A 27,144-nucleotide genomic window follows, 5' to 3' on the forward strand; every position below is an offset into this window, starting at 1 on the left:
TTCAGTAACGAAAGGTTATACCAGTGTCAGTAATGATTGACTGCTTAGAAATGCTCATAGTATTTGGTCTCAGTGATGTCATCCATTTATTTGACATTTTGACCACACGTATCCTGGGTTGGAGCACTCTTTAATCCAGCACCAAAGATTGCCCATGTCAGGGTTGAGAAGTGGGGCCCTGTCCTTAGTGCTCCTCTTGTCAGGTTCAGTGGCCATCATCCTTGGTCATCCGGGGCACCTCTAACCCTTGGTCAATCATTAGGGACTTCCACCAGTCCTCTGCTTCTTCCAGTTATGTAATTGGTGTGCAAAAGCACGCACCGCTAGGCACCAGGGAACCCCAGATGATTCAGATACCTTTGCCTGTGTAAGCGAGGCATCGTGATTATATTTAGGGAAACTCCTTTAAGAATTATTTTTAGGTCCTTCTTTTCAGGTTGTCTCTTGGTCTCTTCGGGTTGGTAAACCATATGGTCCAGAAACTGTCTTGTTAGGGAGGAATGATGTGGTTATCCCTCACCTGTCCTATCTGTGAGCTCCGTGGGGCTGGTGGGTTTGGTTGCTTGAGGATAGGTTGCCCCTGGCTGGGTACGGGTGGGGGAAGCCCGGCTGTGGCTTCTGTTCTGGGCCCCATGTTGCTTTGGCTGTAGCAAGGTGGGCTCTGCATTTGTGAGGGATTATCAGCTGACCCTGGCTCTCCTTATACCAACAGAGCACCTGGGGTGGCTCAGCCACCTCCCGGCTGAGGATTGGAGGGGATGGTCATTTGCAGCTGTCACTTGCATAGGCTCGAGTCAGGAATCCTGGCCTTTGTGGGGCTCTGGGGTATGTGGGGTGCTGTGTTGACGCAGGATGTGTTGGGCTGAGTAGATTGAGAGCAGATGCTCCTTGCTCAGGGTCCAGAGTCTGTTAGAGCTGATATCTAAGGAAGCTGCTGCAAAATGCTAATGGAAACGGGGCAAGCAAAGTGGCTGGGAGTATCATTCTCTAGAAAAATAATTGCGGGGGTTGCTGTACCCGTGGCATGCAAAAGTTCTCAGGCCAGGGACTGAACGAACCCGAGCCACAGCAGTTCAATGCCAGATCCCTAACTGCTAGGCCACCAGGGAACTAGATTATTTTTTTTTTCCCTCAAGTTCTGACACAACCCTCCTAGACATCATGCCATCCCTTGCCCTGACCTTGTCCCTGACACTGAGTGTTGGCATGGTCATATGGCTCTACCTCAGGGACGACATGCAGGTCCTTCACACTGTCCGGCAAGTCCAGTCCGGCTTGCCTACTTGCTTGCCACTACTCGCCTACTCCAAATCCCATTCTGAGGGAAGCCGTCCGACCTGGCTCAAGCTATGAGTAAGAAGTGGTGGGATTGCCTCCTGGTCAGCAGGAGAACAGTTTTAGAAAGAAGCAGAAGCTCATTGCAGGAGTTCCCATTGTAGCGCAGCAGAAACGAATCTGTCTAGTAACCACGAGGTTGCAGGTTCGATCCCTGGCCTCACTCAGTGGGTTAAGGATCTGGCATTACTGTGAGCTGTGATGTAGGTCGCAGACACGGCTCAAATACTGCGTTGCTGTGGCTGTGGTGTAGGCCGGCGGCTACAGTTCCGACTAGACCCCTAGCCTGGGAACCTCCATATGCCGCAGGTGTGGCCCTAAAAAGCAAAAAAAATTAAAAATAATAATAAAAAAAAGCTCATTGCAAAAGGGACATGATATGCCTACAAAGAACAACTGACAAAATTAGGGGCATGTATTTTCAAAGGCAGAAAAAAAGAGGCCAGTACCTGGGGCCTGGGTGGAGTGCCAGAAGGGAGGTTGGGGAATGGGGGAAAAATAGGGGAGTTACCTGAGGGCCCCTAGCCAGGCAGTGAAGGTGTCTCCATGGCTCTTCACACATTTCTGCCCCAGGGAGGAGAGGGAGAGATGCAGGGGCAGGTAGGAGAGTGGAGTGGAGGTGGTCGGGCAGGGGCTGCTGGCTGGAGCTCCCCCCTTCAGGGTGTGGCTATACCAGGCTTATGCTCAAGTTGTTAAGAGAGTGGAGCCAAGGAAGGAGGCAGCTTGGTTGCCCAGCTCAGCCTGGGCCCCTCTCCTTAGGGAGGTCCTGGCACAGGGCTTGGAAGTGCTTTGCCACTGGAGGGGTGGGGGTTAAATGCAAGATGTTCCAGAGCTGGTTCATACCTGTCAGGCTCCAAGCCTGTCTTCCGCTCCCCGTCTCCCCTGCTTAGGCCACAAAACCTCTCTGTTAGACACCAGATTAATTTGAAAATTGAGTTGCGGCTAGATGAGCTGACGTCAGCTTCAAAGTTCAGTGGTGTTTAATTAAAGCCATCCAGAGACTAAACCTGCTCCCAGGAAATTATTCTGACCGAATAATTAAAGAGAATAAAGGTTAGATTTGCGTTTCTGGCTAAGTCTGTTTTGCATTCAGTATCTCCAAAACATGAATTCCATTAACCTTTCATGAACCAACATTAAATTGCTTTCAATTAGTTGTCATTCTCACAGAAGAGCCTTTGTTTATGCTTGGTGTCTGCTCCCTTTTCTTCTCTGGTATCGTGTCCTTGAAGAAATGGTCACTTGGGAAATCAGTTCATAACTTTATGTGTCTGCCCACCCCTCCCTTAGTCAGGTCCTGTTCACTGAGCATCAGGAAGAATTGCTCCAGGAAAAGTAGGCGCAGCCATAGCTGCAGCAGGAGGTCTGGGGTCGGTAATTCCTGCTGGGGCTGGGGCTGAGGTGTGTGATTGGCAGGAAATGCGTCCTGTGGCCTCAGGAGATCCAGTGAGGGACTGGTTAAGGTCGCGTGCCCAGCCCTGGTGTACTTGGCCTGTGGAGGTGAGGCCTGGTCTTCCTGGGAGGGGGCCGTGCTTGGGAGAGGGTGTGCTGCTGTCACCATACTATGACCTAACTCTCCCTGAGCCTTTACGGTTTGGGTTTGGGTGGCCTCGTTCCTGCTGAGTGAGAGGTCGGGTTTCTTCCTGGACCTGTGTCCTGAGGGAACCACTACTGCCAGGCTCCAGTCTGGCCTCAGCAGGAGAGGGGAGGAGGTGGAACTTACCTGTACCTCGTCATCCAGCATATTTTTTCTTTTTGTTTTCCTGCATGGTTATGGACATGAGGTATTGGAACCAAGAATCTCTAGGCCATCCCAGGATTCCTCAGAGTGGATCCTTCCAGGCTCCCAGAGTGCAGGACGAAGGGAAGGGGGATCTTTCTTCGGTTCCAAGTCTGGGCAGAGGTCTAAGGTGTGGACCGTCCCTGTATTTTTGTGTCTTGGGAATAAGAATTGTGGCAGGGCGTGGGGAGGGCTTGCTGGTCTTTGCCCACCTCGTGCTGTGATCTGGCCTAGAAGCAGCTCACTGTGGTCTAGGAAATGGGCCAGATGCTGTTAGAAACAGAAGGGGCCGCCTGTGTAGATGGGCATGCCTCAGGCTTCGGATCCAAGAGCAGCTCAGGCCCTGGGTTCCTAGTGCTGCCAGGCGACCTGGCCACTTCTGGGCTGGAGCAGGAAGTCTTGCAGGCTCTTCTTCTCTGATGCCCCAGCTTCCTGGGCTGTCTCTGGCTCCCCACAAATTTTCTGTTCTTCCTTGTGGGCCGCCGGCTGCCCTGTTGTCTTTTTCTACAGGGCTTCTCCGTGAACAGATCTGAGGTTACCTGAGGAGTGGCACCCCGTCTCCTTATCAGACTAGGGACTTGTCCCACCTTCACCGAGAGGAACCCTTACAGCCCACACCGTCCATTCTGTAATCACCGTTTTGTCAGACTCTGTGCTGGGCAGCAGAGACCAGAGAGAGGTGACACTGTCATTGGCTCCCAGAGCTCAGAGAATGATGGGCACAACCAAAGTGCAGCAGCGCCGTCCAGAGGCAGGGCCGGGGCCCTTGAAGGCAGGTGCGTTCTCAGAGGGGCGCTGTGTACATTGCACAGTGATGTGGAGGTGGCTTCCTGCTCAGTCCGGTGGGGAAAGGCAATTGGCCGAGGGAAGAGCACGTGCTGATGTGTGTGTGAGCATCTTGGATGTGTGGTGAGGAGGTGGGAAGAGGAGAGTGTTAGGAGCCAAAACAGGAGAGGGAGGCTTGGGCCAGGGGCCGGGCAGAGAGGGTGGGCTCTGGTTGGTGAGCAATAGTGTGTGTTTTGAGTGGATGGCTACAGAATCCGGTATCCTTTTGCTTCTTTTGAATCCATGGTGTTGCTATGGAGACAGATCGGAGAGGGAAGACGTGAGGCATTGGACTCTTAAGAGTTACTATGAGGAGCTCCCTGGTGGCCTAGCAGTTGAAGATTTGGCATTGTCACTGCTGTGGCTTGGGTTTGATCCCTGACTCAGGAGTTTCTGCATGCTGTGGGTGTGGCCAAAAAGAAAAAAGTTATTATTAGAGTTCAATTGAGAGATAATGAGGGCCTGGGGACCAGCGGCAGGGGCTGGGGAGAGAAGCATGGATCCCAGGGATAGTAGGAAGCACAGTGGATGCAAGCCGACGATTAGTTGGGCTTTGGAAGTAAAGGTGAGGTAGGCTTCTGGGTGCTTCCGGGGTGGCCTAGCCTGGCCCCTGGTGAATGGACATGCAAGATGGGAGGTGAACAGGACAGGGCATGTTTTGTTGGAAAAAATGGATTCCCTGTAAGCCCTCTAGGTGAAGAATTCAGTAGGCATTTGGGTCTGGAGATGAGGTCAGGGGTCTGGACTGGAGGGAACTGGAGAGGTGGTGGGATGCAGGGCGGTGGGAACCTGGTGCCGCGTGCTGTCAGCGGGTGTGTGGGCTGAGGAAGTAGAGGGGCAGATACAGGTATTTCAAGAGCAGGTGGGGGACAAGAGCTTGCGATGGCTCATAGGATCTGAGGACAGAAGGAAAACATCCATCATATTTTGTGGAAGAAGCAGACACAAAAGAGCCTACCTTGTGGTTGCATTTATATAAACGTCAAAACCGGGCCGAGCCAGTTGATGGTGATAGAGGACAGGACAGAGCTTACTCCAGCCACTCCAACGGGAGGGCCACAGGCAGCCTCCGGCGCAGCCATCATCTGGGGGGTGCGTGCACGTGGAGGCACATCACAGATGCCCTGAGATCTCTGCACTTGACTCTAAGTTATATCTAAAAAGTCATTAAAAAGTTAAGAAAGGAGTTCCTGTCATGGCGCAGTGGTTAACAAATCCGACTAGGAACCATGAGGTTGCAGATTCGATCCCTGGCCTTGCTTAGTGGGTTAAGGATGTGGTGTTGCTGTGAGCTGTGGTGTAGGTTGCAGATGCAGCTCAGACCCCGCGTTGCTGTGGCTCTGGTGCAGGCTGGCGGCTACAGCTCCGATGCAGCCCCTAGCCTGGGAACCTCCATATGCTGCAGGAAGCGGCCCTAGAAAAGGCAGAAAGACCAAAAAAAAAAAAAACAAAAAAGTTAGATGGAAGCATAGGGGAGGAAAAGTGATTCTCCCACCCTTCTGAGTTCTTGGCCAAGACCCCTGTAGTAAAAGACATGAACAGAGAAAAGCAGACGGAAATTTATGAACGTATGTACCTCGTGTACAGGGGAGACACCCCGGGAAAGATGTGCTGCTCCCCGAGGGGGCTTCGAATTCCGGCTTAAACCCTGGGTTAGTGGGAAAGGGGCAGGGAGGGAGGCCTGCTGGGGGAGAGAACCTGAGTATTAGGGCAGATGAGGGGCCCTTTGAAGAGCGGGTAGGAGGTGTGGTGGCTGCGACAGGTGTAGCTGGTGTGGAGTGGACTCCGGTCTCCTCTCCTGTGAGGAGGGTCCATCTCCCCTGGGGGATGAGACTCCAGGGAGAGGATCTGTGAGGATCAAGCTCCTTTGGGAGCGTCTGTCTGCACAGATGGGGGAGGGGGAGGGGTTCAGAGAAAGCCTCTCATTGTATCAGCTGCTTTTCTGGTGCCTCCAGCTCAAGGAACCCAACATACCAAAGTGGCATCTTTGGGGCTGGCATCTTCTGCTCTCCCTCAGAAGGAAAACGGGAGGAAGGGGAAAAGGGGAAAAGGGGAAGGAGGGAGGATGGATGGAAGGAGGAAAGGACCTCAGAGCTGCATGTATCTGGCGGGAAAGGATAGGGTGTTCAAGAAAGAGGACGAGGACCAGTGTCTCTCATGCGCCCTGAGTTCAAGCCCAGGCTGGGCTGGATCCCAGAGTGAGCGGCCTGGGAGCTGCCCTCCCAGTCCTCCCAAGGTCTCTAGCGTGTCTTCAGCACTGTTGAATGAGCAGCAAAACACAGACCCCAACCCTGAATCCAAACAGGGCAGAGCAAAGATCCTCAGGTCAAGGGCATACCTGAGAACTCTCCTGTGCTTGGGCCGCAGCTCCCCGCAGTGCAGGTGGCCACTCTTTGGTTGTCCTCCCAGCCAAATCCCGGTGTTTAAATTTGATAAGGTTTAATTAAAAATGTTATTAACTACTATAATTTAATTTAAAATAACTTCCTTCTCTTTTAATGTGAGGGTTTCCCATAGAAACCACTTCAGCCTCAGTGGCCATGAATGGCAGCTTTATTAATGGAACCATCTGCAGGCTCTCCTAACAGTCTGTCGCCCTGCTCGTCATACTTCAGTGCAAACATGGTTTATCATGATAGAGGCCCAGCCCGTCACCCGGAGGGAACAGCCTTCCCTGCACCCCGAGGTTGGAACAGCCCACCTGCTTCTTACAGCCCTTAGATGCCGGATTCCAGGGACTTCGAAGGCAGGTGGGGTCAGAGCCGTGCGCGCGCCACAATGTTTCTCTCCCATGAATCAGATGCTCCTGGGGGCAAACCCTTGCTCTCTCTCTCAGACGGAGACCAAGGAGATGGGGCCAAAACCTCGCTCAGCCCGCAGTGAGAAATGCCCTGTTGATCACAGCCTATGTCACATTCTTCACTTGGCCCCACAGAAGAGCTGACCCACCCTCGAGTGGGACTGGGGTGAGATCTCACTGGTGCTCCAGGGCCCTGTGAGGCTTTGAACCCTAACACATTCTTCCAAGACAGAAGGGGCTCTTGGCTCAACTCAGAATGAATTCATCTTCTAAGTGGAGATGTCAAGGCCTGGCAAACACTCCTGCTAATGATTTGGTGCTGAGATATTCATGGGCAGCAAACAGTGAGCCCCATGGAAATGGGTCTGCTGGTGAAACCAGGGGGCTGTCACTCACAGGAGAAGGCCTGATACCTCCTCTCGTTCTGCAGCAGTTTCACCAGCGTCTGCTAAAGAGTGGAATGCTTTTTCTTGTCACTTTATTAATTCTGAGTAAGGGGAGGTGATGCAGCCCGAACACCTGAGGGAAGGCAGCCATGGCGCAGCTTCAGAGGATATTTCCAAAAAAGGGCGTGAGCACCAGTGACCCTCCAGTCAGTCAGAAAGGAAGCCAGTGGGGACCCCGGAGGAGGGAGAAGGAGTGCAGAGCTCCCAGACCCAGTGAAGCGTAGGACCCCTCCCTGGGCAGAGCTAGGCATCGGCTGCCTCTCTGGGAAGCTTCTGTGCTCCCAGAGCCCAGCTTTACAGCCACACCTCTGATCAGCAGCGTCCCGGCCTCGCCTGGGGCTCCTCCAGGCCCACACTCTGCTAGGAATTCTCCCGCAGGCGCTGTGGGGCCGGAGGGCACTGTTTCACGTCAGCATCGTAGATGCTGGATCGTAGATGGAGGACCTCAAGTGCACAAGGACAGAACTTTTATTAAAAACTTGTGTTTTTGCTCGTTTTCTTTTCCATATTCCCTTTAAAAGCATAAAGAGGGAGTTTCTACATTTTTTTTGTTTTTGTTTTTTTTTTTGCTGTTTTAGGGCCACACTCATGGCACATGAGGTTCCCAGACTAGGGGTCAAACCCGAGCTGCATCTGCGACCTACACCACAGCTCACAGCAACAGTGGATCCTTAAGCCACTCAGCGAGGCCAGGAATTGAACCTGTATCCTCATGGATACTAGTTGGGTTTGTTTCCACTGAGCCACAATGGAAACTCCTATTTTTTTGGTCATGCCCAAGGCATGTGGAAGTTCCTGGGCCAGGGACTGAGCCTGCGCAATAGCAGTGATGGCGAGCCACTGCAGTGACAAGGGCGGGTCCTTAACTCCCTGTGCCACAGGGGAAACCTGAGGGCTTCACTTAATTAAGAAGTTATTTTTCCTTGCTAGGGCCCTTTCTTCTAGCACTCACGTTGTTTCTAGCTCCTTTAGTGCGATCCTGCAAAAGTGAAGTTTGCCAGGAGTTGAAATCAGTGGGTGTAATCCCACTGATATGTGGAGTCAAGTGCCAGCAGTTATGCACATTCATCTCTGTTTCTGGGCGGCTCCCTAGGAAAATCTATTTTCAGGACTGATGTTTACATTGCTGAGGGAGAGGAGAGGCAAGATCAAAGCCCCGTGGCCGCGCCAGGCCGGAGGACTAAGGGGAAGCAGCACTTGACCAGCGCAGTGCAAAGTTGCTACACTGCTTTTTCAGTGAAATGGAAATTGCTCAAAGGTTGGAAAACAAGGGAGCAGTGTCTCCACACTCCATAGGTTTAAACTGAACATCAGGAACTGAGGGCATAGGAGCCAAGAAAGGCAGCAAGGGCAGAGGGCAGGTGTCCCAGCACAGCCTGGAAACTCTGCCCCGTGCTCCAGCTGTTGGGGGATGAGAAGGGTCCCTCCAACTTTGTGACACTGTTCAGAGCCCAGAGGTGCCTTTTCCAAAGGCTACGACTTTCTGTCGTTCTTCTATATACCAGTCTCAGATCCTTCCTACCACTTTAACCTGTTTCTTTCTTGTTAGTAATAATCACTCAATTATTGTTGTGCAGCAAGCACCTCCAGTAAAGCACAGGGCTGGCCCCAGGGCGGAAGGACTTGCTGCTTGGCTTCTCATCTGTAGGTTTCCTTATCTGTAAAATGGAGATAAATTTAGGACTGTCGAAAGAATTGAATGAGTTAGTACATGGAAAGCACTTCAGTGTTACATTGTTAGCTCTTGCCATTATATAGCATTTAATTCTATGGATGTGCCATATTTTATTTTTGACCATGCCCACAGCATGTGGATGTTCCCGGGCCAGGGATCAAACTCGTGCCTCAGCAACAATCTGAGCCACAGTAGTGACTCGGGATCCTTACTTAACCTGCTGAGCCATACAGGAACTCCTGGATGTGTCGTATTTTAATCATTGAACCACTTGGGTTATTTGTCATCCATTTCTTGTTTTTGTCCTTTGAGATAGAGAAGTGGTCCTCTCAAGCTTGTCTGCCAGATCTCTGAATTGCTAACATTAAAACAAAACCCACAAATGTGTTCAGTTCAGCAAGCTGTGGTCTCCTGAGGATGTCGCCCGTGGATACAGAAATGAAACACACTGACGTCTCTAGAGGAGACACTGAAACTTTCTTTTGGGATTATTTCTCTTTTAGTTCTTTCGCTGTCTTTTAGATCAGAGGTTATTTTTGTAGGGATCTACTAATGAGGGTGAAGTAGAAATGCAGGTTTCCTTTGGAGAAGGTGAACTGATTAGCACAAAAGGTGTAACATTACCTGAGTCCCTGAGGAGAGCAGGAGCTGTCCCTTACAAAGGGTTGCACCCAGTTTTTGGGAAAAATGCCTGACTTCTTCTGTGGTCCTTGACACCAGTCCTTGGCCTCCTAGACATTGGTGTCATGTGTAGGGCCTGTTTCTGTGATGGTGACAGGACGGCAGCGCAAGGACTGAGATGATGTAGGCCCTCTGCTGTGTCCCATCTCCTTTCCACAGTGTCTGCACATCTTCGTTCTCGTCCTTTCCTTCTGTTTTTTTAAGAATGTCTTTCTTAAGAGCTTCAGCTTCGAAGTCACATCACACAAAGCCCTGGGGTGGCGGTCATCCCAGTAAGCGAATGCGGGCCTGTTCCTGAACCTCCCCTCCCACTCCTCGCCCACAGGCTCTGCACCACGGGCTCAGGGTGTCTGGGATGCTGGCCACACAGGGAGGCCTCCAGCGGCAGTTCTGCTCCACCCAAGGCCTGCGTGTCTGGTCTCCTTTGTCCTAAAACCCTGTTCTTGTCCTTAACAACACTCTAAACTCAATCCCAGATTTAAGCAGGAAACCCAGTTGCTTGTGGAAGTTACACTACCACTTCAGTGTGTTCACGATCTAATTCACTGTTATTTCCCCACGAACAAATTCCTTTTTTGGATCTTCTTTAAAAAAATCACTTTAGTGGGTTTGTATTGCTGCCTGTCAGCCATTTTTGTTTGCGAATTGGTGAAAGAGGAATTCCTGCCCCAAGACAGCCTCTCAGGGATCAGTACATGTGAGTGGCTCTGAACATATATTCTAGTCACTAGAGTGAATAAGGTGACGGTGAAAACCCTACATTTCCATGCAGAAACTGTAAACCTGGGGAGTCGATTGAAAAAATACTCAGTGTGATTCTTCATAAAGAAAAATTTGTAGCAGCTAAGTTGTGGTTGTGGTGTACAGGGGATGAAGCACCCAGCAACTCAGGGAGATCGGGGAAGCGGCGTCCTACTGAGGTCAAGCACTTCCCGCAGGCTGACACGGGGGAGGCGGGCAGTGGAAGGGGTCAGGCAGGTAACCAGGATCACCAGGTTAAACATTAGAGAGAGAGCACAGACATGACACAAATTAAAACAAAGCCGGGCCCTATTAGATGGAAGCATAAATCAGAAGTAATTTCCTCTAACATTATGCGATGGAGTCCATTACCAGAGCGCTGTATCCATGGCAGTGGTCAACTGATAAATGTGCCCTTCTGAACCGTAGTCATACGGTTCTGATAACTGGGTAGTCATGGGAACTAGCAGCATCAATGAAAAAAGACTCAAGACACACGTTTAGAGAGACAAATGAAACATTTTTTAATCTTCAAAATTTTCTGCCATGAGACAGGAATGCATGATAGAAATGGCTCAACATCTTCACATGAAACACTTGGATTCATTTTCATTCACAAGTTTTTCTAAAAACGTCTACAATTTCATAATCCCACCCACTTCCAACCATTATCACAGATTTCATTGACTGTTAAACAGTAGTTGCCAGCAATCGAGAGCTGGAGCTCCTTCTGCGTATTAGTAGTGTCTTGAAACTACCAGCCAAGAGTATCACGATTATAAATCTCATTGTACACAGCAACCCCAAAGGTGACGCATGTCCCCAGATAAACTCCCTGCTTATCATGGAGAGCGGTATCCCCCAGGTACTTAAGGAAATGCTTTTTCTTCTAGAATTACTTGTTCATCTCATAGTATTTTCCTTACAGGGAAGAGCACATGCTGACCTGATGACTTAATCACTACAGCTGATAGGCAAATATATGTGCCTGATACTGCTGCTGCTCTCTGATAATTATGTACAGACTGAAAAATGATGGGTTCCTTGGAATCTATCTCTTCTTTTGAAGAGAACTACTTTGAGGTTTTTTTTTTTTTTTTTTTAACAGTTTGTAAACAAAAGGAGAGAGATATACATGGACACAAAGACACACAGAGATACACGGAGTATTTTCAATGTGGCGTCTGTCTTCCATAGAGATACACACACAGAGTAAGTGTATACACTCACCCCTCACACATACACACACCCTTACACACAGCATGTGAATACAAATGTTGTGAGTGTCCTGGGGAGTTCACTGGAGTTTGTATATTACCAAATGGTGATGAAATACCTGATTTGTATTACTCCTGAGAAGATTCTAGAAGGGAATGACAGTTTTGATGCACTTTGGAATGGCACAATCACGTAAACACTTGCATACTTAAGACTTTTTAACTCATCCAAAGTTTCTAAACATGATCTAACTAAAAAAAAAAGATATCAAAACAATGCAGCAAGTTAAAAAATAAAACAAAGTTTTTTTATAATCAAAGTATAAACAAATATATAGGAAATGCATATTTGTCAGTAATTATTTTGAAAATAGGAAACATACACTTAAGGAAAACATAATCATCTGACAAAACTTAAAAAAACTATCCAATGCATAATAATACATGCACTGCCCAAAACAGCAGAGGACAGCCACATCAGAGTTGCAGGGCTTATAGCAAAACTCCATCAAAGAAAAAATCACCATACAGAGCAAGTCTGTTAAGTATGCAATTTATAAAAAAATTACTATTTTGAACACTCCTATAAAAAATTTGCAATTTGCTGAGTATTTTATCCCTCAATCTGTATAAAAATTATAACTAAACCAATGAATTTCAAGCACCAATTCAATCTTAAATTTACTGTATTAATATCTCTGTTACTGAGGGAACAAATTAGGATGAAGGCTAAGCTAAAATTAGCCAAATTTATTTAGCTTTATAGGCATGCGGTTTTTTCTCTTCTAGTCACTTGAATGCCAAACATCTGAAAATGTTTAGGCCGGTAAAGGAATCCTTGGAGGAATCCATTATTTCTGAGTATCAACAGTTTCATATACATTAAAAGCTCTTTAACAAACCACTGCTTTCTTAGCTCTAAGATAAAATATAGATATTTTGCACACAGGAAATAAAGGGACTATTCCTCACTCTTAGAAAAGGCAGCACCTACGCAGTACACTATCAAGCACATCTGGACATCTACTGGCAGGCTAAGGAAATGGTGGTGTTATTCAAGAAGGCAACACCACTGCTCGTGGCAAAACTGAAGTTTTTCGTAACTAAAAGGTTTTTTTGGTTTTTCTTTTTTTTTCCTGACTTCTTTTTTCAGCGTTAGGAAAAAAAAACATAGCATAGTCTGAGCCAGCAGATGAGTAACAGTGTCTGTGATGCCTCTGGTTGTTCCTGAAGAAAACCTGTTCTGATAGCAAGGGGTTTATATCTATACAACTGATGTTTTTGTTTCCAGTATTTACATCACACCACTCACACAGTAATTTCTGAGACATAATTGATGTTTCAGTCTTTTCCTATTAAGTTTGGTTAATTTTTAACACACACCAAACTGAACCTTTAGATCGACTGCATTTAAGAGACGGAAGATAAGACTATTGAAAACAGATTACGTGGAAACCAGAATCTCCACCAATAGTGACTCTCCATCACTTCCTGGCCTGTTACCTGAACTGTCACCAGGCCACATGCAGTTGAAGGAAGAAAGTGAACTGCACTGAAGCCCTGGTGTTAGGACAGGGGTGAGGGGTCTTGCTGGTCCTCAGGAAGAGCAGCTTCGCTGTGCTCCTCGCTTATCTCGCTGGCTGGCTCTTCACAGACAGGCTCGCCCAGCTCTTCACTGCCCCCCTCACTCTGCTCCTCGCTGCGGCCTTCACTGGGCTCCACAGTCTGTTCCAGGCTGTTCTCCAGAAGTGTGGGAGAACTGCTTACCCTACTTTCTTCTTCAGCTGTCTCATTTGAGGGCTGGGAAGGAGGTGGTGTGGGAGTATCGGACTGCATGATGCTCTCAATGGAAGAGATGGGGGCTTTGGTTAGCGTAGTATCCGCTACAATCTCATTTTGAGGCAGAGGTAACTTTTCCACAAGTTTCCACTGAATGATGCTCATGTCTTTTCCACCAGTTGAAATCAGGTGACTGTCATTGTGAGTAAAACTGACATTGGTGACATGGCTGCTGTGGGCACTGTACTTGTGACTGGGAGCCTACAGGAAGCAAATCCGGAAAATTAAACTCACTCTTTACGTGCCTGCTGACAGCAGTGGAGGTGACTGAGTTAGGGAGGGTCATTCAGCTTGTGAAACAGGTAATGCTGATCAAAAGGACAAGTCATTAACTCTGAGGAATAAAGCCAGCAGTAATTTCCTTTAATATCTATTCATATGGGAGAAAATGTCACTGGACAGGTATACCTTTAGACTTTGGGGAAAAAAAAAAAGTCTCTTTTGGATGTCAAGTTGGTATACTTTGTTAGAGTTTAGTTAACTCTCCTACTGAGATGACTGAGGGAGAATTCACTAGGTTATACATGATTACAGATGATTTAGGAGTTTTATATCGCTGATCATGTGTCACAAATACTTTAAAATGAACAAATTTGGATAATAAACAAAAATGAATAAAACACCACTAGCTGCCTTCTCTGTTGTCTCCTTCACCTCGAGGAAGGAAAAGACAAGTGCTGCCTGCTTGGATGCTCACAGATGGCCCCATTTTCTCCCCGTGTCTAGTATTAGACAGTCATCAGCAGCCCTACAGATCTCTTCTCACTACTGACACAAAATTACTCCCAAAGGCCCTATAACACTAGTCTTTATTAAACTGATTTTACCTTCGCTTTGGAGCAGGGATACTGAAACAGATGGACTTTGCAAAAGTCATCAGCCACAGCGATCACTTTTCTATTGTGGGAGCGCACGAGCGCATTGATATCTGTCCCATCGGATCCTTCTGGCCAGACACCTTTGATAGGGGAACATGGGGGCGGGGGGAGAAAAATTAGCCTGAAAAATACAACTGTCATGCTACATGTGTTTGTTTTAGAATCTTGCTAATTTTCATCTATATTCAAATTCTTAGCTGCTAAACTTCCTTATGGCTCCAAACTTCTTTCAGATGATGAGATTTTACCCCAAATCTAGTTAATAAACAAATAACCTCAAGATGGAAAATTTAAGACTTTACACTCATAAGTACTCACTGGTAACCAGCAGGTGGTGCTAATAAATAATTTTAGCTTTTAGCTTGTCTCCCCTGAGCATTAAGAGTTCCCTAAGTTTCTAGGTGGAGGGGAAATTCTCAGTTATTTCTGCAGCAAAGTGCAGAGACAATGCCACAGCCCTGATTCAGCAAAGTGGACTCTGGGTAATCTGTGTAGATCTTCTACACCTTTTCATTTGTCCTTTTCACATTTATTGGGGACCAAAAGTCTGCTAGATTCTGTAGAGAATAAACCTTGTATTGGTTCAATCATAATACATTTAACTTCTCTGAATTGGCCATTAAAAGTGATAACACTGGCAGTTCCCGCCGTGGCTCAGCAGGTTATGAACCCGACTAGTATCCATGAGGATTCGGGTTTGATCCCTGGCCCTGTACAGCAGGTTAAGGATCTGGCGTTGCTGTGAACTGTGGTGTAGGTCGCAGATGTGGCTTGGATCCTGAATTGCTGTGGCTGCGGCAGAGGCTGGCAGCTGCAGCTCTGATTAGATCCCTAGCCTGGGAATTTCCATATGCCCTAAGTGGGGCCCTTAAAAATAAAAAAAAGTGAACACTAAAGAACCCAGGTAGCCGATTTTTCATTTAGAAAGTTAAGCAAGCATTATATGTAAAGCCCCCACAAACCGCCTTTCCCCATCAAGGGTCGTGTCCTTACCGAAGACTTGAAAGCCTAGCACACAGGTATATGTTGTCCAATCGATGTCCTTACAGTGTGATCGATTCCTGATTAGTTTGCAGTTCTCTTTAATGTCCCCTTTAAATTTAGAAACAGGAAGTATAATCATAGTGCTGTGTACAAATATATTGGAAAATGCATTTTGATTCAAACGAGCCATGTTTACTTGTATTTATAATCCATACACCAAAAAACATTAAGGCATACTTGAAAAGAAAGTTATTTAACAGGGTTTATAGAACTACAAACCATTTCCCACCAAAGTTCCTTTTTCTTTAAAAAGCATAAATTCCCATCCATTACACTCCTTCCTCCCACCAGGAAAGGCTGTTAAGTACAGAGCCATTCACAGCAGGATCAGTCTCCCTGAATAATTTATGACATTTAAGTGAACTCATTACTTTCTTTGAGACTCTCATTCCTTAGCCAGCTCCAAGTAGCGCACCTGCTTCGTCAGGTTAGAGGGCCCAGTGTGCAGTGGCTGCACAATAGATTCCATGCAGCCTGCTCATTACCGCCCCGATAGACACATTTCTACAGTACGTGACCATTCATACTTACAGTACAGTATCTCATAGTCTCCCGAGTTAGACATTATATACTTGTTTTCTGGGGACCAGTCAAGGTGTGTGATATAGCTGGAATGTCCCTAGGAAGTAACACACACCGACTATTAGAAAGCATTTCAAGTTCTGAACAATACAGTTTCACAGTAGTCAATACCATCTTCTGAGTAGCCATTCACTGGGAATCTTTCAAGTACAGAGAACAGTATCACAGCCTCTGGAACTGAACAGGGCTCACAGCAAGTCTTTAGTTCTTCACACTATGTTCTTGGGAGCCAAGGAACTAAGGAGCTCTGACCACAGTGGAAGCATTAAGCACCTGGAACCTGGGGGCATCCTGCTGGTTTTTCCACTCAGATACCAGCATCAGGTACCACCTGTGCCCAGGACAGACAGTCTCTTAAACTTATGCCTTAGAAGACACTGCAACCTCAGTTACTAGTGTTTCTAATTAAAGTGACTTCATTTTTGAAAACAAAGTACTGGTTCTAGGTTGTGTATAGACTAGTTTTCTTGGGCTGCTTCCTTGGCACCCGTGGCACAGCCACAGTCACATGGAGATCGAGGGAAACCTATCTCCAAAGACTATTTTGGGGGAAAAGTTAACCAACATGGCACTCCCTCTGAACAGCTGGATGCAGTAATCATCTGACTCCTTAAATAAGACAGTGATCTTTTTCTTTCTTTTTTTTTTCTTAAATGAGAGTTGCAATGTTTATTTCAGGTTCTCTCTTGGTTTTTTTTGTATTTTTTTTTTTTTCTTTTTTGCCACACAGGCAGTATGTGGGAATTCCTGGGCCAGGGATTGAACCTACGCCGCACAGCAGCAACCAGAGCCACAGCGGTGAGAACGCAGGAGCCTCAACCCGCTAGGCCATCAGAGAACTCCCGACAGTGATCTTTTTCTGCCTAGGTTTTACTAACACTGGGAATTCAAACAAAACATTACTAAATGACATTTTGTTGGCTCCACATGTAAGCACTTGATGATATCCAATGAACTACTGCAGATAAATCACACAGGTCTAATAGTTTATACCAAAGTCAATGGAGACTCAAAATCACTCTTATCTCCTATAGTCTGTACTAAAACATATTTAATTTCTGTTGTACTTTTTGAATTACTGACTTTCTGCTCACATAGTTTTTAAAGTTAATAAATTTAAAATACCTTGGGGTAGTTTTTTTTTTTTAATGATGTACACAAAGTATTTTAATTATTCCAGTAGTCTGTCGAAGTCTAATGACATGTCCTAAAACCTCTTCAGATCCATAATCTCCACCAGAGTGCTGCATGCTAAATACCCATATTTATACACTTAAATTATTTGATTTTGAGAACTGTGAAGCTTCCTGAAATCACTGGCGATTAGGTGGTATGTTAGAAAACGGGTTGTTGGGAATCACTTGCTGGGCATGTGGGAAACCTCCCAACCTAACGAGAAACCAATTTCAATGCCAGAAAGATGCATGTGTTTCTTGGATATTTCCTGAATATGGCAGGAGGATGGGGATCACACAGTTTGTTTTCATAGTGTTCCCATGAGTCTGATGCCTGGCTCTGGCACCCAGAGAAGCCAGGCTTCTAAGATAAGAACACCGCTGTTACATGAATGAAGGATTTGACTGATTAATCATGGTAAATACTGACCTCCAAGAAGTATTCATCCTAACACAGAAGCATTGTTTGCGTCTTTGCGAAAAGACTTTAATAGCATTGTAAGGATATATCACATGTAATTCACATCAGTGTTGGACACAGAACGTATTTAGATGGTAAATCTATATAAAGTATTGTCAAAAGCAACTCTTGAGTAGGAAAGTCCCTAAATTTAGAAAAGATCTTGGTGAAGTTATCAATTCATATTAGAAAACAGAGTGAATATGTTTTCACTGGTAAGGAGTCCAATAAATAAGCAAAGAATAGATGCAGCCGCTTCTTGGGAGTCTATAATGTTGCCTTTCCAGACACTACCTCAGAGTGTCCTCGCCCCACCCAATGCACAGGCCATGAAAGCACATGCACAACTTGGGGCCTAAACCCTTAAACATCACCCCAAAGGCAAAGACATGGTTGGGGGCAAAAAGTATGTCTCCCTGAAGAGAAACAGGAGAGTATTCTAAGCTGGCATTTCATCACTGTCCTTAAGCAGCTGAATGGTGTAACCATAACAACAGTCCCAAGAGATAGTGCCTGAGAGTACATCCTGGAAAGTCAAGAAATATTTCAGCTAAATCTTTGTCAATTGCATAGAAAGTCATCCTCTAAAGGGAGGTTTGTAACCCAGGCTGTGTATTAATGTTACCTGAGGAATTAAGTCCAGAGGCACTGAGTCAGGGCATTTTTTCCTAAGCATGTTATGTAGCCAGGTGTCCCCTCAACCACCTAGGGTGGTGCTAGCCAATGGAATTTTCTGCAGTGATGAAATGCTGTGTATCTGCACATTCCAGTGCAGCGGCAACCAGTCACCTGTGGCTTCTGAGTACTCAAAATGTGCCCAGTGCTCCTAGGGAACTGAACTGTACTTAATCTCATAAACAAAGCTGTGGTTAGTAGCTGTGATGCTGGACAACGAAGGTTGAGAAGAGTCCATTGTTCCTCTATTGATTTGAAATACCTCTTTTATTATCTAGTAAATTTCCATATAAACCAAGGTCTGTTTTTGGATTCTCTTTTCTGTTCCATTAGTCTATCTGCCTATTCCCAGCCAACTCTGATAGTTTTGTGGTATGTGGAAAATTTCAGATGAACTTTAGAACCATTTTATCAAGCTCATAAATATCATGTCGAAAATTTAAAGAAGAATACATCACATTTAGAGAATACTTGTAGAGAACAGTTTTTTTTTTCCCCATGCCTATGGCATGTGGAAGTTCCAGGACAGGGATCAAACCTACACCACAGCAGCAACCAGTGCCACAGCAATGACAATGCTGGATCCTTAACTGCTAGGCTGCCAGGAAACTCCTTCTACCACATTTTTGATGAGCTTTGCTGGTTTGAGGGAAAGCTGATCTTTCAGGAAGACTCCAGAGTGTAACCTATAACCTATCCAATCCAACCTTTAGAGTGTTGACCTGCAGAGCATAGTTTATCTATTACACATTTTCTCCTTTTAGGTGCCCAGAGAGAACACTATATCTTAACCTCTGTTGCAACTACGGATGGCAGAAGTCACGGAGTGGAGCTTACAGGAAAACTTTAAGAGAACTAACTTAGGAGGAGGAGTGTCTTTTTCCCCCCTTGCTCTGATCCTTTCTTCCTGGAACCAGGATGTGATGACTGGAGTTCCAGCAGCACCTTATTGAGGATGATGGAGTACAAAGAAAGATGGATCCTGAGATCTTGATGACTTCTTTTATTCTTTTATTTACTTATTTATTTATTTAGTCTTTTTAGGGCCTCACCCGCAGCATATGGAGGTTCCCAGGCCAGGGGTTCAATCGGAGCTGTAGCCGCCGGCCTATGCCACAGCCACAGCAACTCAGGATCCGAGCTGCGTCTGCGACCTGCACCACAGCTAATGGCAACGTTGGATCCTTAACCCACTAAGCAATGCCAGGGATGGAACCTGCGCCCTCATGGATGCTAGTCAGGTTCATTAACTGCTGAGCCACAACGGGAATTCCTGATGGCTTCTTTTAAATGAGAGCATATCCCTCATTTGCAATATAATTCCTTACTGTTTATAGTAATGTTGAAATACATACTGCATTCATTATATGGGTTACTTTCTTGGAGATTTCTAGCAGAGTTTAAAAGTCTTTTCTCACTTTTTTTTTAAAGTTTATTTTGATTTACCAAAATCCTGACAAAAAGAACACTTAATTTACCAGCACCTCTTGGTTTTTCTAATAGACTTTGTAATGCTTATTAGTATCTCACTGCAATGTTAATACAGTGTATCTCCTGGGCCCAGATATTTGAGTAGCAGGGTTAAAGGGTATGCAGGAGTCTGAATCAAACAGAAAGCTATTATGTTGACATTCAGGGGTAAGTTTCAACCGCTTGGTTACAACTTATTTAGAGGGACACTTCCTAAAGTTCTAAGCCCAGTAGTATGCTTTTGAAGCTATGGGGTAACTTAAATGTTAACTAGTAACAAGAGATATTGGAAACAAAACAGAAAAAGGCATGTTTTTAGAACTCTAAGAGCAGTTCCAATTGCCACATTTTAATCTTTACAACAATCCTCTAAAAGTAGGATCTATTATAATCTCCAATTTTAAGATAGTAAAATCAAGACTCAGATAAGTTAATTAACTTGCCTAAAGCTGCAAACTAGTAAGCGGCAGAGCCAGCATTAGCCCAGTTTTCTGTGTCTTATGTCATAGCAGACAACAGATAAAAGTAGTTAATATGAGACTATAAGACAGCTGGTGGAAGCAGACAGCAAGGAGAAGTGAGAGCTGGAAGCAAAGCACAGAACAGAAGATAATTAGAAAAGTAGAGTGGTTGAGCCTTTCATTACAGCCTCAAAGTACTATAAACTTTAACAGTTCCTAAAGATATCTCAAAATACTTTCATATGCTCAGAAGATAAAAGCTGCCTAACTAGAGAAGGCCAGATCTCATGCCACTGGATAAACTGCCATTTCTCAACATTGCCAAGGTCACTCTCATATCCAGTGTCACACATTGCTCTTTCCTTTCTGCAGCAGTGGCTGTGCTGTAAGAGCACAGTACAAAAACGTATGTATTGAAAAAATTTTCCTACCTTGGGAAGTTTGCTTTACTAAGAGTTAGGGAGAACAGGGTGCAGGTCCCAGATCTGCCACCATGTCAAGATGTGACCAAGGACAAGTCATTTATCTTCTCTGAAACTCAGTCTCTTCAGCCGTAAAGTGAGGGCTGAGCTAAGTAAGTGTTACAGTGCTACCTGTAAAATTTTATGATTCCACAAGATTATATTTGATATATATCCTATTTACTAAGATGTGAACTTTTTAAAAAGGTTGAGGTAAAAAATAATTAAGAAAATTTGGTGCCTGGTAGGGTAAATGTTTAAATAATTTGAAAGTTCCTTTCAGTGGAACATTTCATTTGATCATGTACAGTGAGGCACTATTATACTCCTATTCCATATCCCAAATAGTAAGATAATAAATTGGTTAAAAGATAGATTTAAATAAATTAATGGATACTGATGCATAATTTTTGTCAAAAATTATTTTGGACAAAAATACAAATATTTTGGATAAATTCTGAAACAATAAGATGCTTATAGATCAGTTTATCAGCTAGTTTTAGCACACAGCACAAAATATGCCAAGAAAAAAAAACAAAAGTCTTTTCTATGAATAGTAAATGGCCTGGGTTTTATTTTTAAAAACATTTCTAAAAACTCAATTGGAGTATAGTTGACTTACAGAGTTGTGTTAGCTTCAGGTGGAGAGCAGAGCAAATCAGTTATACATATACATATATCCACATATATTCATTCTTTTTCAGATTCTTTTCGCATAAAGGCCATCACAGACTACCGTGACTATAACTATTGATTCTGCGTATAGTAGTGTGTATATGCCACTCCCAACCTCCAATTTATCCTCCACCTGCCCAAGGTTTCCCCTTTGGTAACTGTTTGGGTGGTTTTTTTTTTTTCTTCTTCTTCTTTTGTCTTTTTAGGGCCACACCCATGGCATATTGAGGTTCCCAGGCTAGGGGCTGAATAAGAGTTATAGCTGGTGCCCTACACCACAGCCACAGCAACGCAGGGTCCGAGCCTCGTCTGCAACCTACACCACAGCTCAAGGCAATGCCAGATCCTTAACCCACTGAGGGAGGCCAGAGATTGAACCTGCACGCTCATGGATACTAGATGGGTTTGTTAACCACTGAGCCATGAAAGGAACTCCCTGTTTAGTTTTAAAATCTTTGAATCATTCTTTCATTCATTCCCCTAAAGCTATTTTGTGATAAAGACTGTTAAAGGATCTGTGCCACTAATTCATCAAGAGTTAATCCTAAACTGATTGCTAACAGAGATAACAAACTGCCTCATGTTTTATAAAAATCATAGTTAATGTATACTGAATAATTCCTATTTGCCAAGCACTATTCTAAGCATTTTATATGCCTTAGCTTATTTTAATCCAGGGAAGTAGAAAGTACTATAATTCTCACTTTACAGATGAGAACACTGAAATAGGTTTAAATAACTTGCCCAAGGTCACACTTATGGGTAGTCAAACAAGAGTTAAAATCCAGATAGTCTGATCCCAAGTTTGTGCCCTTAACTACCGTGCTATATACTGCCTGCCTTTCTCGTTCTGTCCTCAGCTTGAATGTATACTTTTCTGAGGACAAGGAATAAATCTTATGTATATTCCCAGTACTTAGAACATTTTGCTATTTGGCAGACTGCCTGCCATAAAGTAAGTAACTCAGTATGTCTACTGAATTGAATCTAATCTGCACCTTACAATGATAATCAATTATAAATGCAACAAATTAAAGGAAATATGCTTCTATTAATTCTCTTAATGTAGGAAAATATCCATATAAATTGTGTTATTTTTTTGGAGTTCCCCATTGTGGCTCAGGGGTAATGAACCATGAGGATATGGGTTCAATTTCTGGCCTTGCTGTGAGTTGTGGTGTAGATCACAGAAGTGGCTCCAATCCTGAATTGCTCTGGCTGTGGAGTAGGCCAGCAGCTACAGCTCCAACTGGACCCCTAGCCTTGGAATTTCCATATGCTGCAGGTATGGCCCTAAAAGGAACAAAAAACCAAAAAATAATTTTTAGTAGTAGAAAGGTCACATAGGAAATTGCAGTACTGAGGGTGGGCAGGATTTGGGACATTGAGATGAAAATGTGAGAGACAGCCTTCCATTTCTGACCCACTCCATTTAAAGAAAGTGCTATTTTCTAAGGATCCTAAGGAAATCGCTTTGACTTATGAAGCTGCCTTAAAACTAGCAGTCAGAGGTAAGTATTAAACTCTCATCAAAGGAGACATCTTCTCAGAGCATAGAGGGCACTGCAATATTCTGCTGCCAGGTAATCTCAGTTTTCAAAGATAGAAATTAAAGTTTAAACCTGCGAAGTTTAAAGCTGATACCTCAATGTAAACATTTAACTCTCTTTTTAACAGAAGTGAAATTTCCTAACAAGTTTATAGATTTATTTCACTTCATTACTTACAGTGCACTTTCCATGCCTGCTATATTTTCTTCCATTTTCAGAGACCACATAGAGGTAAATAAAGTTGTCATGAGATCCTACAGCCAGGAGGGTGCCATCTAGAATGAAACAGGAAAAATGTTGTAGATAAATACACTGTTATGTTTATTTATTGTCACTTTACTGGTCCTATGCTAAATGATATTTTACAAACATTGTTAAGTATCATCAACTTAACTATTGTTTGGCATTTAATGAATGAATCCTTCCATCATTAAGCATCCTTGAACACCAAATGGTCATCCGGTCCAGTATATAATCCCTTCTTGGAAATGCTCATGGCCCAGGACTCTTCCCCTAGCCTCACCTCCTTCTATTTAGCTATGAACTGGCACCAAGGGGGTTAACCTGCTTCTATGTGTCTAAGTGTACAGTGTTCATATAGCAAGGTGAGTGTACAATTGCTCACTGCAGCCAAGAACCAGGAGGCAGCTCTCCTGGGAAGGGAAGATGTTCTCTTTTAAGGTCTCCACCATGGTTCTTTCAATGTAATTAACTGCTACATCTGCAGTAGTTATTTGCTATTACAGCGCTAATAAAAGCCAAACCCAAACAGAAAACCTTTTCTGCTGCAAAATAACTCCTGCTAAGCTTATAGCTTGAAGCAAATAGTTTTCCTTCCTTGTTTAACATAGAGAATAGCATTCCGGGCTTCCTTTGAAATGACTTAGAAATTATCAAAAAGATCATTTGGACTCTGGAATATATTTTCAAATATAAGAAAATGTCACTCAGATTAACTCTGGGGAGAACTATATGGATCAAAATCATATTAATAATGGGGGAAAGGGAATTGGAATATCATGGAAGCTTAATTAACATAAAAAGATACTGATTTATTTTCTCGCCTCGCCTGCAGCATGTGGAGGTTCTTGGGCTCGGGACTAGACCTCACCCACTGCAGTGACCACATCAGATCCTTAAAACCCACTGTGCCATAAGGGAAATCCTTAATTAAAATTTTGAATAGGAGTTCCTGTCATGGTGCAGTGGAAACGAATCCAACTAGGAGCCATGAAGTTGCAGATTCCATCCCTGGCCTCGCTCAGTGGGTTAAGGATCCGGCATTACCGTGAGCTGTGGTGTAGGTTGCAGATGCGGTTCGGATCTCGTGTTGCTCCAGCAGCAACAACTCCGATTAGACCTCTAGCCTGGGAACCTCCATATGCCGCTGGTGTGACCCTAAAAAGACAGAAAAAAGGAAAAAAATTTTGAATGAAGTTCAAAATGAATTCAAAATTGCTAAATTAACTGATCTAATTCTTTTTTTTTTTTTGTCTTTTTGCCATTTCTTGGGCCGCTCCCGAGGCATATGGAGGTTCCCAGGCTAGGGGTCCAATTGGAGCTGTAGCTGCCAGCCTACACCAGAGCCACAGCAACACAGGATCTGAGCCGCATCTGCAACCTACACCACAGCTCACGGCTACGCCAGATTGTTAACCCACTGAGCAAGGGCAGGGATCGAACCCGCAACCTCATGGTTCCTAGTCGGATTCGTTAACCACTGCGCCACGATGGGAACTCCGCATCTAATTCTTATAATGAGTTTCTAGGTATTTTATCTAATTGATAAACCAATGATTATTATGTAACCAGTAAAAACAAAAAAAAATTTAAAGAACTTGAAGGGCCTATAAAATTTATATATTTTGAATATTACTATAATTTATTTTATAGTATCTTATATGCAAAGAAAAGGTTGCTAAACAGATTAACATTCAACCTAATACCTATTCAAAATTCTAATTATGTGTAGTTACCCCCCAAAATAGGATTTGAATGCACTGTTTTCTGCTTTCAATTGCAAATGCAGTTGTAACAGTTCTAAATTTGTTTGCTTGATGATTTAGATGTTTAACTTTAGCAGACCTTCTGCAGTTTCCTGCAGCAGAATTTAATCTGAATATGTTGGGGGAAACATATTCAATACTTAACAGTAGAGAAAAAAGTAGTCAGCTTTATTGGAAATGAAAATACGCAATTACAGAGAAATGGTGTGACTACCAGGAGTGGGAGTAAATCTGCCTACCTACTGAGTAGCGCATCACAGAGAGCTGTTCATTCCCATCTGTGTGGATAGAAACTAGATCTCTGGTTTCTGCATCCAGAACAAACCACCTGTGAAGAAGTAAAAAAATCAAAATTTCCTTCAGATATTAGCATTTATAGGAAAAAAAAAAAAAAAGTGGTTGCTGACTTTTTCTCTCCTGCCCCTCTTTTTCAGCCACCCTGTGGCATATGGAATTCCAGGCCAGGGATCAGATCTGAGCTGCAGTTGTGACCTACACCACAGCTGCAGCAATGCTGGATCCTTAATTAACTGTGCTGGGCTGGGAATTGAATCTGTGTCCCAGCGCTCCAGAGATGCTGCCTATCCCTATGTGCCACAGCGGGAACTCCTCCCCCCGGCCAAAAAAATAAATTTTAATAATTAATGCCCTTAAGCTGGACATGTTTCCTTCTTCTACTAAAAGATAAATTCATTTTGCAAAATGTTGCTAGATATCATATAAATATATGGGCCTAGGCATGCCCTCACTTCTACTATTTAGGTATCCTGAATGTCAATGGTGTCTCTTTGCAAGGCACTGTCCAAATAGAAAATGATACGATGATTAGTGATCTTGAAAACTACACCAGAGCCAGGGAAAAGGAAATTAGCCAATTAAAACAAAGAACAGTTAAGTGCCAATCTCACCAATGGTGGCTACATATAGTAGAGAAACTCACAGAAGGAAAATGAATAGCAGACACAGAAAAACCTTTAGGGAGGATGTAGCCTATGTGTTTAGCTAAACACTGAGGCAGTTCAGGCAGGAGTGACAGCTGCACTGCTATGTGGAAGGAGTTTAAGCAGTATGATAGTGGGAGGGAAAGGCAGAGGGCCATTCATTTGGTGTGATTTCAAAGGAACCAGCAGGGAGCACGCTGCCTCTCCAATACCTCCAACTCCTGCACAGGCAAGTTCTAAGTTCTTTGAGAGACAGTTTTTCATTCACACTTATAGGAAAAGTCAAATGTAAAAATCCTCTTGATAGGTAAAAAACAATGACTTAAATCCAACTACATAATGAGTGACTCTAATTAGCCCCTTTTATAAGAGCACTTGAAGGATGAGATGGTGCTTCAGAAGAGCATGGAGCAATATGGGGTACAAAGCAAAGACTGGGAACTAAGGGAGGGCAACTAAAGGATAAAGGAGAAGGGAGCAGGTTACAGATAGTGTGCTAGTTGAAAGAGTTCAGAGTTTAGCACTCCCTGGCTCAGATCAGGCACTAAATAAATAGTTGTACAATAAACAAATGAACAAATAGAAAATAAATCTTTTAAGCAAGAATTATTTAATAGTAATGCAACATGCAGGAAGAAATGGTTGGGTAAAAAGAATGGGACAAGAATAGAAAAATAAAACCACTATCTTAATCTCATGGGACAAAAGCAGCAAATTTTGTTTTTAATTATTTAGATGGGAAAAAAATCTACCACTAAAATAAGTCAATAACAGGAATGACAGTGACAGTTACTTTTAATTTTGAAGCATTATAACTAATATCTGGAAGGAGACCACTATCCCTTCAGATAAAAGGAAATATTACTTATGAAAGTGCTTAAATGAATTTTTAAAAAGGCATGTTGCTTAACATTCCTTAGTGTATTCAAAGAAGAAGATAGAAGACTAAAAGATCCCAACTCTTTACCACTGAAATCCCTTTCTAATTAAACACATTCATGAGTGAATTAGTAACTTGTGACCTACGGGTTGAAACTTCTAGGTAGCTAACCTATTTCACAAGTTTTGTCTTTTACTCAGGTCAGGGAAAATGCTTCTATTTGTGAATATCTGAGTTTATTAAAAGCCAATCAGCAGGAAACTGGCACTTTGAACCTCTGGGCTGAATGTTTGATTATTTCCATTTCAAAAGGTACACAAGAAACATACTTTATTGCAAATGGACAGTACCCACTGACTATAGGTTTCTTCTGAGAATGTAATTCATTAATCAATTTTTATGGCTGCCACCATGATACTCCTCTGAGCCAAGAAATGCCAAAGCTGATGTCAAGTGGACCACCTGATTTTCAGAGTAAGGGAGCAAAATATTCCAACTTGGACTGAACAGACATACCTAAAGAATAATGAGACACAACACTGCTATG

General features: G+C 44.1%; 2 protein-coding genes across 5 annotated transcripts in view; one reads left to right on the forward strand and one right to left on the reverse strand.

Annotated features, from left to right (window-relative positions):
• The window catches only part of LOC125128129 (cytochrome c oxidase subunit 7A-related protein, mitochondrial), a 63,717-nt gene extending 44,570 nt beyond the window's left edge, over positions 1–19,147 (forward strand). The window contains exon 3 of the mRNA XM_047782204.1: positions 18,918–19,147. Within this exon, the coding sequence (XP_047638160.1) occupies positions 18,918–18,944 (27 nt within the window). The 3' untranslated portion in view covers positions 18,945–19,147. The remainder of the gene's footprint in view (positions 1–18,917) is intronic.
• EML4 (EMAP like 4) overlaps positions 10,783–27,144 on the reverse strand; it is a 147,904-nt gene continuing 131,542 nt past the window's right edge. For all 4 annotated transcript variants that reach the window (XM_047782199.1, XM_047782198.1, XM_047782196.1 and 1 more), the window contains 6 exons: positions 25,016–25,104; positions 22,948–23,045; positions 15,793–15,880; positions 15,211–15,309; positions 14,167–14,297; positions 10,783–13,540 (listed from right to left, as the gene is read on the reverse strand). In XM_047782199.1, the coding sequence (XP_047638155.1) occupies positions 13,067–13,540; positions 14,167–14,297; positions 15,211–15,309; positions 15,793–15,880; positions 22,948–23,045; positions 25,016–25,104 (979 nt within the window). In that variant the 3' untranslated portion in view covers positions 10,783–13,066. The remainder of the gene's footprint in view (positions 13,541–14,166; positions 14,298–15,210; positions 15,310–15,792; positions 15,881–22,947; positions 23,046–25,015; positions 25,105–27,144) is intronic.

This window comes from Phacochoerus africanus, chromosome 5, assembly GCF_016906955.1.
Source record: "Phacochoerus africanus isolate WHEZ1 chromosome 5, ROS_Pafr_v1, whole genome shotgun sequence".
NCBI lineage: Eukaryota > Metazoa > Chordata > Mammalia > Artiodactyla > Suidae > Phacochoerus > Phacochoerus africanus.